This window comes from Syngnathus leptorhynchus, chromosome 14 (assembly GCF_054491065.1).
Source record: "Syngnathus leptorhynchus isolate UIUO chromosome 14, UIUO_Slep, whole genome shotgun sequence".
In the NCBI taxonomy this organism is placed as follows: domain Eukaryota; kingdom Metazoa; phylum Chordata; class Actinopteri; order Syngnathiformes; family Syngnathidae; genus Syngnathus; species Syngnathus leptorhynchus.
The window spans coordinates 652048-670439 of NC_141208.1; the positions used below are offsets into that span (position 1 = coordinate 652048).

Genomic DNA, 18392 nt, shown 5'->3' on the forward strand with positions numbered 1-18392 from the left:
ATAAATACATAAATTCATATATATACATATATGTATCGAATAAATAATAATATATGTAATGAGAACACAGTATATGAAGATTTTGGGAAAAAAGATTTTCGTCTATTACCTGCAGAAGTAGAAAAAGAGCAAAGGCCAGGATCCATCGTGGTGTTGGCACAGTGGCCGCCACATGGCGTGACGGTGCAACTTGCATGCTGGGAACAAACATCCACGCTAGTCCACGCTAGTCCACTCACTCACACCTGTGGAGGAAGAAGGAAAAAGACACACACACACACACACACACACACACACACACACACACACACACACACACACACAGTGAACCAGGGGTTCGACTTTACCAGAGTTCAGAGTTGATAGACGGATTATTCTTGCTATACTTTCATTTCGATGCGTGCGTGTCTCCCAGCATTATCTTCAGTAAATGGAAAAGAAATACCTTTGATCAGATGTGGAATAATTGGTTTGAACAGGAAGTGGGACAGATCAACTTTTGAGGATTGAAGCAGCAGCAAAGGCATTTCTCTGAGCAATAACCGACATTTGATCTCTCCACACGGGAGGAACACACAAGTGTTGCTGAGGGACAGAGCTGATAGAAGGATTTCAGGAGAGACGTGCTTTTGAGCCATGCCGCTGTAATCCTCTCTTTGCCGACTGGGGAAGAGAGAGGAGAGTGGAGAGAAGAGGAGAGGACAGGAGAGGACAGGAGAGGAGAGGAGGAGAACATGCCGGAATCAAAGATACACACGGTCCTCCTTCCAGAGCAGACTGAACGAGTGGAGTGAGATATGGAAAATATTTTATGATTTATATATTACATGGCTTTTTTTTTTTTTCTTTTCATTTTATCCTTGATATATTATTCATTTTATTATCAGCCAATTCCTGTAGTCTCTTTACAAACACAATATTTGATTGTCCGGAAAATGGAATATAAAGTTTTCTATAAGCAGAACAATATATTGGTGCCACCCCCAAAGAGGCTCAATTAGAGCTAGATTTCCTTCAAGAGGTTTCTACATCCTCCAGGCTGGGTTTATTCTCGAGGACTGGAGACAAACACAAACCCGAGAGGAGTGGCGTTTCAAAGGCTGCTAAGCGGTGTCATATCAAGTGTTTCTCTGGTGTCTTCGTAATAATCCTGCTGCCCGTCTTGATGGTAATTACAAATGTCAGCATGCAGCCAGCCACTCAATTGGCATGCGCAGCTAAAAACCGCGTAGGCTGAAACACAAACCCCCGCGCGTGGGATTCCATAACTCGGGCGGGCGAGATTCGGGCCATTGATTTGGAACATATTCAATCTCAAAGAAAAATAGATCCCTCTTCTTTCTTCGATCCGCTTTTTATCAGAGGACATTTTCCATGGGACACGAGACAATCGTTTGATCCGGCACGAGCGGATCCAAGGTGAGCTCAGTTTCCAATGTCTCCGATCAAAAGGAGGACATTTGGGAAGCATCTGTCTCCTACGCAGCATCTGTCACGATTGTCTCTCCAGAGTCTAGAACCAGAACCACAACCAGGAATCAGAAAGCAGCGAGGTGCCTGGCGAGGAGCATGTGAAGAAGCTTAAATGGAGCATTTTGTCCCATTTCCTTTTGCGGAATCACCTCGGTTGGCCCGTCTCCCCCTTCGCTCTTTCATTTTGCCACTTTCATTTTTCATTATCGGCCGGCCGGCGTCATACTCATCAGCCGCTTTCATTCCTTTGATGGCTTTTCATTTTTCTCTTACTGGGAGGATTTGGCTTGTGTCTTTTGATTTCCACTCACTTTGATACTGGGCTGGAAAGTAGGGGGAGAGTGAATTTTCCATTTGTTTTATTCCTTGTGTTTGTGACAGCGGGGCCCCGTTATCCCTCCATTTGGCTCCCCATTAACCTGCGGGTTAATGGGGAGCCAGCCCGACACGAACAAACGCTAGAGCAAGACGGGCTTTGTTGCACAGGTGATTACCCGTCCTGGTGCTCAGTCTCCATCCTTTTAGCTCTCGCTCGCCTTTCTTTTCGGCAAGATCCTCCCTCGTGCCTTTGCCGTTATTATCAAATTGCCTTGCCTTTCTTTCAAGGCCACTGGGCTCAACCGAAGAACTCGGAAAAGGTGGTTTGTGGTGAAAAGTAAACGATATCAGCAATCTGTGACGGCAGATAGAAAAGAAAAGGGTGTACCGGACGGGGATTGGAGCGAGCGGAGTCGAATGCTCCTTTTTTTTTTTTTTGGGGGGGTGACATCTCACTAAGAGCTGGAAATGGCTGCCAAAAGCCTTTAATTACCTGGCAGCCATTTTTTGAAAAGCACTCAATTACATTTTGAAATGGTCCATTTCACCGTAGCACCTTCTATAAACTGGCGCGGCACTAAAGAGTAAGATGTTCTTATCTCCAATCCATTTTGCTTTAAATGTGTTATTGGCGCAGATTGCTACTGTTTAATTTGTTGTCGTTATTTGAACACATTTAAGTGCTGAGATAGTGCCATTCTATTTTCTAAGAATAGCTAGCCTGCAGCTCAAAGCTGGACAGACCTTCATGAACAAAATGAATATAAGAGGAAGACGTCAAATCAAAACGTAATGGCCAACCTTTTGAAAACCTAAAACGAACTCCTAGGTACTGATCTCAAATCCTTTTAATTATTACTTATTAGGAAGAATGAATTATGTTATAATGTATTATCAAAAGACATTATTATTATTATTTTTTTTTATTTTATTCCTTCTACGACCTTCCTAGGAATCACAATGCCTCGTTACTAGAGAGCTATTTTTTTTTTTTTTTTTTAATAACAGAACAGGCAGTGATACTACAGCTACAAATATGATCTAATGGTAAAGATCCAGTCCTCAAGCGGTGTGTACTTTCTTCGGTGGCTTTTGTTTTGAATGCCATTTTGCATTTGTCTCATTTCAAATAAATCACTGGCTGGGCTCAGCCGAGACTGAAATCTTGCCGCCTGCATTTTAGTTCAATCTTCACTTTTCCACACGGCCACGAGCTACAAGACAAAGCAAAGATCAAAGTAGTTGAAACGACGCTAGCCGCTGCCGACTCGCGAGATTGCCGTCCCCGCTCCCGTTGGTTGGCCCCTGTCTTTCAGGCAAGCCATTTCTCACTGGCCTTTTATGTTCCTTTTTCAAAGCCGGTGGTAGCTTGTGGGACACAATGACAACACTTTCTCCCCGAGCTTTCATGATGAGTCAAAAGGTGCGTGGCTCTTCTACCTGTGCTATCACTCAAGCCCGCTTTAAAGGTGGGCAAAGTGTAGGAAAAGATAAAGCAACTGCTGAGGATCAAACAGCACACTTGCTATTGTGTTTCCTTCTCCAAGCGCTGGCTTTTGATGACCACTGTTATTAGCACTATCCGCTTTGAAATCAGCACTATTCAACGTCGGGGATTCGATTCCACACTCGGCATCTGTTGATGGCGTCCGCCGTGGTCCTCGGATGCATCGAGCGAAGGGAAAAAAACCCCGACAGATTCCGTGTTCTAAACTTGGTACGGTTTCACTCGTTTACGTGCTTCCACAGCCCAGACAGATAGATGACTTTTAAAAAGTCTGACGACAAGTCTGACTCTTATAATGTAATCTTACGAAGACACCTGGGAAGGCTTTTCAAATGGTGGAAATGATAAATGTCTCCTTCAAAGAAAAAAAGCTTCAGACAATTTCTATTGAAGCGTGCTAGAAGCGGCTTTTATATGAGGGAGCCCAGATTGAAATGTGTTATCTCAGACATGCTTGTGATGCTATCACTGAGCAAGAGATGGACAATAGGTCCAGTTCATTAGCAAGAGAGGCTGTCTCGAAGAGAACGTACCGCTGCAACTATTTCAGCGGGCAGATCCTAAGAGAGAGAGCCCAGCAGATCTTATCCGGCCGGGGATTGCGGACGGAAATAGTTTTTGCTTTTTAAAAGGAACATTCAGACAAGTGTGTTCTCGCGACAGCACAGATATCGCTTGCGAGATCGCAGGTCGATCAGAGTCCAATCCAGGCGAGAGGAAATCAATTTGAATCCTAAAAGGACTGGATGAAGGATGAAGCCACAGTGAAGCGGAATCCAAAGCAACGTGGCTTCCGCCATTTCGGGCAAGCAAATGTGACCTTAGAACCCATGGCAACTGGCTGAAAATGGCAAAAACACGCCAAAGATTCCAAAACTGAATACAGCACCTGAGCATCCAATCTATCTATTTCAATATGTGGATGATATTTATTTGATATGAATAAAGTCAAATACCTATTTAAGAAACAATGAAACTGCGCAAAGCAAATTTCTGGTTGATTGTCTGGAGCGTCTTTCCCTCCTTGCCGCACGGCGCCTGTTCCATAATCAAGAGCGACACAGACGTGATTAGAAAGCTGACGTGGACGGCTTCCTCTGCTGTCAGTTCAAGGTGCCAATGTTGTTCTCGCTACAAAAGGCAGCAAAGGGCTCATTGTTGTTCTGATGCTAAGCTGCCAGTCCACGTGTGCGCTAGAATAGGAAGACAAGTGTCGACTTCTATAGAGTACAACCTTGTCGTGTGGTTGGTGCAATTTGTGCGACGTGGCAGAATTTGGGGCTTGTTTTGTGAGTTTCACTTCAGGGCCCACGCAGAGGGACTGGTCGGCCGGCGCGCACGCGCAAGCGAGAGGGAGTATGCTTCGCGAGGTGACGATTGATTCCGTCCCAATTAGCCGGCCGCTGATGGTGATGAATCCGCACGAGGAAATTAGCCCAAGATGAGCGCTAATTGTCTGATTAGATGTGCTTGGGCTTGATAAATGCACAACAAGGCGGCGCATATCAAGCACATATTAAATGCTTTCGAGCGTTAAATTGTACTACATTACAGATATTGTCAGACAGCGTCGGGAGGGAGGGAGGGAGAGAGGGAGAAAAGGCTCCACATCGGCTGGCTTTTCTTGTCCAATCTGCGTCCCAGACACGTGGCCGTGCCCAGTTTGCTCTTGACGGGACGTGAGCTCATGACCTTGACTGAGAAATTCAAATCGACTCGGGTCGTCCTGGCGTTCAAATTGCTGCTGTAAATGATTTCCCCTTGTTATAAACGTTGCAAAACAAGGCAAAAAGAAAAGCCTCCACTTGGTAACCGCAACACACATTGCCTCCCGACACACGATATATATCACACTGACTTATTGAATTGGAGGAGTATGAAATATCTGCCATGATAGATTGTCGCTATTTAGTCGAGTTGGCATATAGCCGCCGTTGACTTGCGAATTCAGGGTGTGGAAGTGGATTGGGAGGAGAGACAAATAGAAAGTATTTGTCAAAGTCCTCAACAATAAATAAAACACGATTGCAAAGTATTGGCTTTGAATTGAGGAAAAAATAAGATTTGTAAAAAAGACGCAGGTCAGGCAGAGGTAATGTTTGTTTACCCCTTTAATTTGCCCACATGGCTGTCTTTCCAAATGTGCCAATAGAAATAATGATGCCACCACTTGATTTGTGCGAGGGGCTGAAAATGAGATGTTTGTTGACTCGGCAGAGCGAGAAATGAGACTGGGAAACCGTGCGCAGTTTGAATGTCTTTGTATTAAAAAAAAAATTAAAAACAAAACATTCTTCTTGGGTCCCTTGACGGGCGCCATATAAAGATCTTTACAAAAACGTAACGGTGTGTGGGGAAAAAAAAAAAATCACAAATTCAGAAGAATTAACAGCCAAGACAGACGATTGTGTGGCTATTGTTGCTCGGTACTTTATTCAACATAACGAGTAACCGCGGCAGGCAAATTGCTTTAATCGTGGAGCAATTAACTTAAATATGCACAAATGTCTCCTCCTAACAAGCACGTGTGTGCCTATTTGTCTCCTTCCTTGTCATCTTGTCCCAATTGCGATGAAGAAGAGCCAGGTCAAGAGTGCCCTGATGACTTTGCTTTGTTATTTTACCTACGTGGAACCGCTCCATCGATAGGCCGCACGCAAAGACGGACGTCGGCGCGGCAACGCCAGGCGACGGATAACGACCCGATACGTGATCATTTGTTATTTTGCTACCATTGATTTCCGAGTTACGCAATGAAACAAATCTCCTTCAGGAGCATCCGGGCAGCTCTCGGTCGGGTCGGCTCTATCGCGTTTCCTCATTCATTGCGCTTTAATAATATCATCAATACTGAGAAGCTGACTGTGCGGAACTGCGCCGGCCGAGACGGCCAGCCGGGCTCGGGGTGCTGAGGGAAATACGAAAAGCATGACAAGAAACAACATTGAAAATGAAACTGCATTGTTTTCCATGCAAAGTTTCAGACTCTCCCGAGGATCATCCGTCACCCAAACATTACGTGAAGGGAACGGAGAAATGATTCTATTTTTAGGCGGCAGCAGCAGCACGTGGCTGGAGTATTGAACTCAAACACGAGGCATCAAAATATTGGATCAGCGGGGAGCATCATTTATAGATGAGGTCACAGGTAATGGAAAGCGATTTCCACCCGGGGCTCTTTTCCATGTCGGCCGGCTACATAGTGAAAGCATCAAGCGGGGCAAATGGTGCCAGTGACTGCTGTGCAACCCGAATGATGGAAAAACACCGCTCTCGTTTGTCTACTGCGCAGGCAACAAACACCTATTGAATTACAAATTAAACACATTAAATGGAAGGGGGGGGGGGCGGAGACTGGTGCATGACTGGAAGTTGATATCCAGATCCTCCAAACAGTTAGGCAGTAAAGCAAGTAATTGCTTTTTCATGCTGGCAGATTTTGGATTCATGCAATAAAATGAACAAATCCTTATCACCGGGCTAGCAATTAAACTCTAGTCAGGGTGCTGCGAGGAAGTTTTTGCTCTTCTCAAATTCCTCTATTTCTGCATGTTCCCCCATTCAGTGTGGCAAATAAAACAACCTGTCCAACTAGTGGAATTAAAATGAACAGCAAACTGTTCATGTTGTCTTCCATCTCCGAGCATCACGTATGTTTTCCAGCAGGAGAATTGAAGCTTTTCTTCCCCGTCACCTTGCCACCATTCAGGCAGCCGAGGTGCGTACGCGCGGCTCAGCAGCTCGCCAGCATCTATCTTGTGGACACAAGTGCTGAGTGGCTATTACATAAAAACCACAGCAATTAAACGCCATTGGGTCATCTGATGTTTCTTCTCGGGGAAGAAACAAGAGGAAAAGGGGCAAGCGATTACCACTTAGCACAGAGGGATTTATAATGGCGCCGCTTTACTCACAACATTTAGATGGATGAATTTCGGAGTGAAAGTGACAGACTACACAGAAAGAAAACATACATCAATACCTTCATGCTAACTCGGAATGCAAAACGCCATTGAGAGGCAAACAAAAAGAGCAGACGTATGTACGTACACAACAAACTACTGATATTACCGCTTCCTCACGTTATATCAAAACGTATTAGCTCTATCTTTTTGACGATGAGACCTTTTCACTCAGTCAAATAATCTGGGATGTCAATAAAGTTCAAGAATGGATCAAATGCCTGAGGGCAGCACAAGTGAGCTTATTACAAAAACACAGCAGCTCAGTGCGTTCAGGTCATCACAGCTAAATAACAATGTGTTAGAAGCGATCATGTCTGAAGGACAATTTATGAAAAAAATCCACCAAAGTTCGTCTATTGTCTTCTTTTTTTTCTTAAGACACAAAGCACACGAGGAGAAAATGACCGTCACAGCTCTACGTGCTCGTTACGCTTGCTGCCGCCACAACGCCAGACCATTGCCATTCATCATGTGCTGTCTATGCAGGTTCCACGCTGCTAAAAATAAATGTCTTCAACCTTCCAGCAATCAGGATGGGCTCGGACTGTAGGTTCAATGCGCCAGGAAAAACAAAAAAAAGTAGTGACCCCGCACAGTGAAAAGTACAAATGACTTCTTGTCTCATTACACAAGCAAATCACATTACATATCCTTTGGAAACCTAATAGTAGAAATGCTGCACTGTGTACAATCAGTCCTCCCATTGATCCTTTTCGACAGTGAGTCCGGAGCGGTTTCTCTCGATCTTCTTTGTCTGCCTTCTCATCAACTTTCTTTCATTTGTTTTGCTCCCGTCCCTCTTTGAGCGGACAAATGCGAAGGACACGGCGTCGCATTATTCAAAATCCGCAGTTGCAAATTCTGATGAAAGGAGTTTGCAGAGACGAGCGAGCCAAAAAAATGAAACATTATGTGGGCTTTTAAAATGCCAACAAAGAGTTTCCCAATCCCCTCTGGTTATCACTCCATTTGGCCCAGCAGCCAGATGGATGTCTCTCGATTGGGCTGCCTTGACCTGGAAAGGAGTTTGCTGCCTTTACACGCTTATTTGAACAACAACAGACAAAGCAACACTCGTGCTTCAGCACCCAAAAAAGACAGACAGACAGACATAACAACGTGTCAGACAAACGGACGTCAAACAGTTTGAAGCGGAGCGCAAAATAAAAAGCATTTGCAAAAATCAATAGCTGGGTTCCTTTGAGGAATTTGAATTAGGAAGGCAAACGTGCAGCGCAGCCCCGCACAGCGCCGCACTTCCACCCTCCTCTCTGTGGTCTCAACTAAAAGCTTTTCACACTCCAGTCCAAAAAAGTTTCATCCACCGTATTGTGGGTCTGAGGATGACCTTGTCTGCTGGTGCGGACAACCTCGTTTCAAACAGCAGCAGCGTTCAAACTTGATTTTGAAAGAATCAATCTTAGCAAGTGTGAACACGGCTGAAGCAAAGCATCTTGAGAAGGAAGGAGCAATACTGGAGATTTATGGGACACACAGACTCAAGTGCTGGCTACTCAACCAGATGCTGTGCACCCGGTCATCAAGATAGAGAAGGATTGATCGATGGAGTCATCCAGACCAAGTTAACATGAAGACGCCAGAGTGATACCGAGCAGCAGGCAAAGAAGAACAGTGAAAACCTAAAAGGCACACTGAGATATCAAAATGTTTCATTTGATTTGACATTCATTTATTAGTCCCACACCGGGAGATTGGAGTCACTCACATCCTAAAATAGGTCTGTCTTCAGTATCTTCCACCTTTGTTTCGAGAAAAAAAGAGAAGAGAATCACAGGGCAACCTTTGCTTTGCTTTGTTCTTAGTTTGTTAATTCTTGACAACCTGTCTGCCTTGGGCAATGTTTGCCGCTAAGCACCATATGAAACTGGCGGAGACTCAATGAATGTCAAACCTTATCCTTACATTCACCGCATGCATCCCTGCAACATTATATCATTTTACAATCCCAAAGAATGAAAACAAATCACCCCAAAAATCGTGCTAAATATTCCGTATATATTCTCTGTGGGTAACGGGAGGAAATGTGGAAAATGAATGACTTAAAGTATCACTTCCACAAGCAGCCGCACTTTGTTTCTCTTCCGTATGAAATGCCAAAGTGCTGGAAAGATTGCCAAGTGACTGAAAGTGACCTTTCCCAAAAAGTACCAAGCCTTATCTTACTTTGAGGCCTCAGGCTTTTTATTTTTTCTTTTAAACCTCAGATGTAACACTATCTCAAGGAGTAGGCAAAAAAAAAAAAAAAAAAAGCATTGCAACAACCTGCAGCTAAAAGTTCAAGCTGCTGCAAGCTATTGCCACAAGTTATATCAGCTCTGGTTTGTCGTCTGAATTAATGCGGGCAGAAAAAAAAAGCCCACATCCACTTCAAATGAAAGCTTTTCTGGTCATAAAGTGATGTTTATCTGAAATTGAAACTCACCTTTAGCAGACTCACAGACAATCTTTTGCGCAATTGGCTGAGGCAGCTTTGGCCTGTCGACAGAAAGAAAAAATAGAGAGCACAACATCAAAGGTGTCAGGATTATTTTTGGGATGAGTTTTAGCCCACAAGAGAGCAAAAAAAGGAAAACAAATTCAAGCATGTCATCCAGAAAAGAACATATCTAGTGTGCTTTTCTCCTCATGTTTATCTTCTCGACACAGCTTGTAAGCACATTAAAGCATTATACTCAATCAAATGCAAAAATCTCACAACAGATCAAAAGCGAGGGACAGAGACATTTCTCTTTTTTCACAGCATTTCTGAGGAAAGGAAGTCAAGATGAAAAGAAACAAAGGTGAATAGCATGAAAAAGGAAAATAATTGATGTTTGGCTGCTTAAAAATATTACAAATAGGATTATTATAATCATAATTAACATGTATATATAGTATATTTCACTATATTTCATCATTTATGATAGGAGGTTTTGCCAATGAATGTATGAATGGCAGATATGATCAATTTTTCCACAATAATTGGTGGAGCAAAGCGATATCTAATTGTAAGTCACACATCTAGTGCATTTTGTTGTGCCTCAACTGCTTGGAGACACAATTTATCAAGCATTAACTACGCGCTATTGACAGACTATTCAACGGTTAACTCATTGGCTAATTATTTATCATGCCATAATAGTTGACTGGCAAATAAAGTGCTTCGTACTGTATCGAGCACATTCATTTTGGTGTGAGGTGAGGGTTAGAGCTAGAATGAACTATATTCAATTCATCCATAAATAGGAATTTGCACTTTACACAAGTATTTTCTTCACAACTGCTATGAGTTTAAAAAAAAAGTATTTTACATGTATTGAGAGTCTCATTCACAATTGTTTTGTCTGGACTTTCCCATTTAATATGCAATATTTGGTGATATGACTGTTTACACTGACGGAACACTGGAAACAATCCGCAGTTCACAAGTGCCAACAAATGAGAAAACAATAATAGGAACATTTAATTGACCATTAAATGAAATGATGGCGACCTCCACTGACCTCAATTTGCAATCATTTTGCTTGTTTACTAGCACACCCGCCTTTCCAGTATACATATGATTTTTAATGAGCCAAATTTGATCATTTCCTGCAGGACACCTGATGATCCATGACACACTCATGGAAAGTTGTTTTTTTTTTTGCCATTTTGCCACTGATATTTCTAAAAACGCACGCTGTAAAAAAAAGACTTCAAATGTTTGGCTGTTACCAGCGCTGAGATGGTGGTGGGCTTTTTTTTTTTTCCATCCAGCTAACCCTCCCAGAGGACACGGCAGGTGTTGACAGCACCGGCGTGCCGCTGCCTGACCTTCTACCAGGCGACAAACCTCACTTCCATTCGTCCTCGTTACAGAGGAGCCTCCGACCGACCGACCCTCCGGGGGGGTGGGGCGGGGCGGGGCTCTTTTCCATGAGTCATTTTTACAGCCGCCACTTTTGGCCCTCGTCGCCTTGAGCCATGGATGCTTTAAAGCCAGCCAGGCGAGTAAATCTGCCAGATTTAATTAAAACAGCTTCTTTTGTAGTGCTTCCTTGCCTTCCGTCCACTTGTCCCTGACAAAATACTGGCGCTGGAAAACCTTGTGACACAAAAGGAACTGACCCTTTGACAAATGGAGGCATGCTTTATGATGACTTGCCAAAAAGTGAGCCACCGCTCATCCTATAGTTGTAGTTATCTCCCTTTTATTTGATCTTCTGAGTGAAGTGACAATTATGGAGGTCACACATCCAAGTGGAATGATTCAGCAGAATTTGAATGGAAAAAGGAACTTTTCCAATGGAATATCAAACCACGTCCTTGCCGTTCACACTCGAAAAAAGAGAAATGAACAGTTTGTTCAGCCGGATCAATGAGGCTCATTCAGTACAATATACGTAGTTTGGGGACTTTGTCAATGGTGCCATCGATCGGTTCGTTTATAGCCGGCATCTGTCGCCGGCTCGCACGGACTCTCGAGTCGCTCGTTAAAGTCCAATGACGATGGAGACGGAATGAGAAACACGATGTGATTCCAATGTGTGTACTTGCGACGCAATTTTGTGGCCCGAGAACAAAAACCGGCGAGAAAAATCACACACAAAGGAAAAGTGCCATTTGTTACAACCATCTGATACTTTTTTTCAATTTCACTTCTTCACCAGAAATACTGGCACCGTCAAAAAGCGGCGAGTGAATTAGCAGTTAACACTAACACAAAGTTTGGAGGTGAAGTGTGCTTGCTTGTGCAACTTGGTTTCTTCCAAAGTTTCCAAACAGTACGACTTAAAGAGCGTTTCAATTTTCAGGTTTGGTGCCGCGAGTTCAAAAATCATGTCGTGGTGCCGGCAAATCAAGCCAAGCTGCTGCTGCTGCTGCTGTTGCTTCTGCTGCTCCTGCTTCTGCCGCCCCCAACGCTCGGCCACCCATTGCTATATAGTAATGAGTGCACTGAGGCATCGCATTCAAAGCCTCAATAAAAAGCTTTGTAGAACTTCCACAGTCTTTTCTTCTGTGTCTCCCGACCAGCTGAAACAAGGCTATCGCCAGGCCCGGGCCTTATTATCAGAGCACGACAAGGCTGCAGTGTCAACTTGTCAGCCTCATAAACAGCCTTTATGGCTCCCACCTGGGCCTGTTTAAAGGGAGACGATATACAGCCAGCCAGCCGCCAAACAGAGCCCTGCTTTCATGATGATGGCCTTGCACCACTTCCACTCTTCTGTGATGCGCTGCTCACACTCAAATTGTTACCATGAAACGAGTGAAAGAAAGGGCTCATTTCAAAATGAGAATAAGACCAAGATCTGATGCTGCTGCTGCTGCTGCTGCTGCCTCCCAAAACGTAATACCTACCTACATCCAAAAAAAGCAATCATAATTTATGAATTGTGAACCGCCACTATCCGCGGATTATTGTGCTAAAGTAGCCGACATGAAGGAAGAAAACATCGAGTCGCGATTTGGAGTGATGCAAATGAAGAAAGAATAGCTGGAATAAATAAACAGCAGAAAAATGGAAATAAGGAGAATTCCAAATGAGCACGTGTTTCCAGCTTTCAGCGGCCAATCATTTTTTAATTCAAACATATGCAAATGTGCATATTTCGTTCATTGCCTTTATATTAACGAGTCTGCCGGCATTGAGATGTGACCGACCCGGACGTGATTTAGGTTGGTAAACAACCAGTGACTTTCAGCGTTATTGCTGATTGACAGAATTTCATTTGCAGAGCACAGCGCACGAGCGGTTAACACCTCACAATTTCTACATTTATAAAACACTAATCCGGCTTTTGGAATATCTTTTGGGAAGACAAACAACCAAATGAGCAATGTCCCGGTTTTTCCATCTTCTTGTTTGAGCGCGAGCCAGTTTGCGTGTGTGTCGGGTTCAGCACCACGGACAGCGGCGTGACAAGAGGAGCGCATGCCAAAACGGAAAATGCGCCGTCTTTAGCCTTTTGATAAATAAATATTCATAACAGGTGGGCAGGCAGATATGTCATTTTAGCAAGCGAGCGGCGTAGGCTTCTGCAGAGAGTTCATTAATATCAAACACAGGTGAGAAATGTGATGAAATATTCATCTATTACCTCACATTGCAAAAAGCACACATTTACTGTTTTGTTTTGCAGGTCATGAACCAGCGAGAGGATGTTTTGCCAAAATGCCTTGTATATGTGAACGTGTTGGAAAGCCATGGTGCTTTGTATGCAAATTGGTCTCCGCAGCAGATACGACTCCCCCTTGTCTTAAGGCCAATGCATTTTGATGCTACTGGCTGCACTTGAGGAATAGAAAATTGCCATTTGTTTAGCAGGTAAAACATGAGAAGGAAGGAGCCTTGCAAATAAACGCTGACTCGTCATTTCTTTGTGCGAGCCTCAACACCGGTCCTGTTAGCTTAGCAGCCTACTGCTATTCTTCAATGAAATGCTACTCGTGCGTGAACGTTGCGTCGATACTTTCCGGATGCTTTGATTGGTCCTTGCATATTTGAATGACCGTTTGAAATTGATTTCCAAATCTGCCGGAGTGAATGAATTCATCAACGCTTGCCAGGTCTAAAAATTGATTTTGCGATCCACTCGAAAGCTTTATTTCCCCTCACTCCGAGTAAACGCAGCCATATCTGATTTGTCTCACTTGAAGTAAACACGGATAGGCATTCCATTACCATTGTTACAATATGATGACTTGTCCCGCTTGCCGTAGCTGTGCTTTATCGTGTCATCAGGTCCAGATAATGAAAGTATTGACTTCATCTCCATTGTACCAAGTGAGCTGTCCCTTGCCCCCAGCGGAACACAATCAGCAAAGCTGGGCCCCCAAAAAAAGCATCGCGCCGCATTGTGAAGCAGTGACACTAAGGCGGGTGAAAGCCACTAAACCATAAAGCTGTCGCAGCGACCTTCACTTACCCTGGCTATTGATGGCCCAATCATATAGCGAATATGAATGAGTACCTTCGGGGATTTCGTCAAACGGAGCGGAATCCTGGGATATGTCCAAAGAAAAAGGTACATATTTATCATGTGGTGGCTTCATGACATTGCCCAGAGAGCTGAGGAAGAGCTGAATTTCAAAAACATGCTTTGCATCGCTCCTAACAAAAACGCCAGAAAAGTGGAAGGAAAACCATAAGGCTCATTGAGTTCAAAGTGGACTTTCATTTTCAACTTTGCACCGTAGGTCAAGTCAATATGGGAAAAAGTGGGATGGCCATTTCAACATCAACAAAATAAGATCTCCCTGTAGAAGAGGTGTTCAAATGCACGTCCTAACAACAAACGTGGCTTTCATGGGATTCATAGCTGCGGGAAAGCTGGACACAAACACAGCCGGTGGCCTTCCTCCCTCCCTCCCTCCCTCTCTGGCCTTCCTTTTTGTCCAGTGCTCTGCGCTATTCACCATCTTTTGCTCTTTCCACTATAAATAGATGGCTGAGTCCATTAGTGTTTGTAGCCTCCAAAAAGACTCCGTTGTTCTTTTCCAAGCTCTTTGTGAACATCAGAACGCCAGCTTTCAGAAGCGGTTTGTACCCTACAACTAAAGTATATTCATACTTCTATGAGCTTCCTTTTAGTCACCGCAAAAAATGTTGCCATTGAAAAATATGTCATTTGATTTTTGAAATGCAGTTGTACGAATGAGCATTATTATATATAAAAAAAAAATGGATACAATTGCATAAGAGTGGACTATGTCGTTAAATAAATCAATTGTATATTTTCTATTTTTTAATATTTCTTTTATATCATTTATTTTTCATTTTCACTTTCCTCTGGAAAATGGATCAGTACATCTTGTTTTGCCTATTATGTGTCAGAACTCGGGACTGAGATGCCCTTAATGTAGCATTGAGAGGGAGGGCTTCACAGAAGCCCGACTTCAAACCATTTGATTGGTGAGGCGCACAAAGGAGAAGGAAGCTCTTGTGCCTCATATAATTAGTTTGATTGTCCCCCAAAAAAAACAGCAGACGTGGCAATGACAACAAAGAGCGCAAAAGAACAGAGGGTGACGGCGGCGGTGAGATTGGAATATCACAAAGACTTTTTGCAAATGGCCACGCTTCATCTTCAGTCAAAGGCGTTGACGTATAAAATGATTACGATTGTAAATGGGCAAAATAATGCCAATGATTCTGGCACATCGGGATGACATTTTTTGTCTGCATTGCGCTTACGTTTGACATTTTGCTAATCAGCCCGCGGGGGCGGAGTTTATGAAAATACATATTGATCAACTAGCGACCCCGCTCAAACAATTACTTTATTAGGTACGGCCAGTTGATATCACGTCAACGGGCCATTTCATATCAAAACCTTTACGATTACAATTCAAGCCACGCTTGTTGACGAAAACGTCGACATTATTTGAATATTTTTTGCAGATGCATACATCAATCACTGAGCTCTCTGTGACAGTTGTGATGGTATTTAATGGCGTTCATATTTGCAGGCAATTTGTCACTTTTACTCCGTGTCACTTTCTATAGACTTTGGTGCTGCCATCATTGAGGAGCAAGTCAACACTATCCCGCACCCTGCTGAGAAAAAGTCCAAAGTAATATTTGGATTCACGACAGCTTGACGAACGACCTTTTTGTCATCGTTAAACACCATTTTCATCAATCTGCTTTCTTGATTTATTGATTGACGGCCTGATTGATAAGCGCAATGTTTTAAAGCTGAGTCACAGCAATATTTGCAGAAAGTTTTAGACACATAAACATAACGGTTTTTTTTGCATCTCAAAGGGTGCCATTTAGAAGGACATTGTTGCTCGGCCCAGAGTGGAGTGGGGGGGGGGAAGCTAATACGTAAACAAACTAAGGCGAGAAAAAGGGTGTCCATGAAAATCCAAATCTGAGCATAAAAAGTAGAAGGCAGACGCTGTGACGCTGTGGCCATCTATCATGTCCATTCATGAAATACAATCAATCCCACCCCCTCAATGTGATCCTTTTGTGATCCATTCAATGCCCTGAGAATACAAAGACCTGAATGAATGACAATATTCACACTTGTATGGAACCTTTCTCCTTTACTGGCCTTGTGTACACCAAGTGAGTTTGGTTCCATTACATTACAGTGCGGTAAGCCACATGTCGCCGTTTGAATAAAAATGTTGATACGGATTGAAAAGAATTTACAGAAGGTTTTTTTTCTGTTTTATTATTGTTTTTATATATTTGGTATGAATCATCTGACCAAAGAGCAAACTCCAGTCGAGCAACGCACCGTCGAGTGGGCCCTGTGGATCCTCACCAGATCAATGAGTGTGTGTGTGTGCGTGCGTGCGTGGATTCCCCCCCCAAGCAGGTCGTCCTTCAAGAAATGATCTATGTATATCTCATTAGCTCCCTATGATGACAGATGTACGACCCAATGATGAATGGCCATCTGGAGAAACAGAGAATTATCGATTTGACCTTTGCGCATGCCGGGGAGCAAATGGCTCCACATCTTCCTACTTTTGCTTTTCCTCCTTCATGCTGTCAAGGTACCCACAACTATTTGGAATCACTTTTTACTCTTATCAAGACTATTACCAAATGAGAAAAAAATCCATGTTATATTTATTTGTTCATTTCTTTATTGAATACATTTTTTAGCAAGAATGGATGAAAAAACCAAAACGACTGTATACAAAAAGTAGAACTGCATTATTATTATCGACGGACAGTGCCAGACGGTGATGTTTTAAAGTCAACTTTCCACACAGCCCTTGAGATAAAGACATCACCACAAATGATTTCTTTGTATGAGCTGAAGAAAGGAGAGCGCGGGAGGCGGAATGACCTCAGTGAGCTTGAAGGGAGGGATTGCATTTAAGATCAACCAACGTTGTGTTATGTAAAGGATGAAATGGCAAAGTGCGTGGAAAAAATAAAAAAAGGATGAAAAGGTGATTCCGAGGCATGTATGGAGGGAGGAGGGGAAAAACAAGACAGGTGGGGACAAAAGAGGAAAGGGCAGGCCGAATGACTTCCTGAATTTATGCTTTAAAATGAACACCTCAAACGTGTTTAAATCGGCCAAACGCGCTCAGTGCAACTTTCTTACCGAGCCGCGGTACGAATGAGAAAATGTCAAGGTTGTGTCCAAAAAAAAAAAAAAAAAGCCTCAGAACACCATAGGAGGCTTGGATTACATTTTGATCCGTATATGCCCTACGCCCTGAATCTCATTTCCTGATGATATCATTGAACTCCACGGGAATACCGTTGCATGATTCATCGTTTATGAGCAGGTCTTTGAGGACCTGTTTTATTCTCAAAGAATTCCACATTTGTGTAAGTCTGGATCGGTGAAACATGATTAGCTGTTAGAAACCCTAAATAAACTCATCTACTTGGATGAAAAACTTTCCCACCAACTCGTCTCTTTGAAATGATGAGAGCAGAATTGAGTCCTGTATGTTGAGCCACAAAATCAGACAGACAAAAAGTCAGCTTCACTTGGAGAAAGAAAAAAAAAAAGATGGCCATTCATTCCACCTGACCCACTGACAGCCATTAATGAAATAATGACAAAGGCTAAGAGCTCAGATTTATATGGTGACCATTGTACATTGAGTCGACGGGGCAGATAAAGCTTCAAGCTCCAGTCAAAGGTCACAGCTCTTATCATCAACAACGATGCAGCGGTAGTTTGATAGAGACCGTGTCTCGACCGAGAGCTCTCTCACACACCAAACGCAACACCAAACGAGGTCATCTGGGACCAGATCGGTTGGAGCGCACAGGAGATTCACTTCATGTTTATCGACGAAAGCGGGAAATATATTAGACCCAAAAGAGAGACAAGCCATCTTGGAAGAATAACTCTCAGCCGAGAAAAGATCAACATCCATCTCAGGAAGTGGTGCCAGAACTAAAAAATAATGAAGATATGAACAGACCAGGCCATTGAGAATCTAAGTACCTCGGTGACTATGGCAACATACATTGAGAGAGTCTTTTTGGCAGCAGCAGCCCAACAACCCATGCACGTTTTCACAAAGCAGCCGATGTCGATAGCTTCAATCCACTAATTGCAAATTCCACGTCAAGCCGAAATCCACTTTGTAAATGTCACATTTGTTTGGCCGATGTGATGTCTCACATTGAAGATGAGCTATCAATTATCCACTTT

The 18392-nt window shown here is 43.3% G+C and overlaps 1 protein-coding gene across 1 annotated transcript in view; it reads right to left on the minus strand.

Annotated features, from left to right (window-relative positions):
- tnr (tenascin R (restrictin, janusin)) overlaps positions 1-18392 on the minus strand; it is a 70406-nt gene that overhangs the window by 28522 nt on the left and 23492 nt on the right. The window contains exons 4-5 of the mRNA XM_085929773.1: positions 9707-9759; positions 110-245 (exon numbers count right to left, since the gene is read on the minus strand). Coding sequence (XP_085785899.1) covers positions 110-211 — 102 coding nt within the window. The 5' untranslated portion in view covers positions 212-245; positions 9707-9759. The remainder of the gene's footprint in view (positions 1-109; positions 246-9706; positions 9760-18392) is intronic.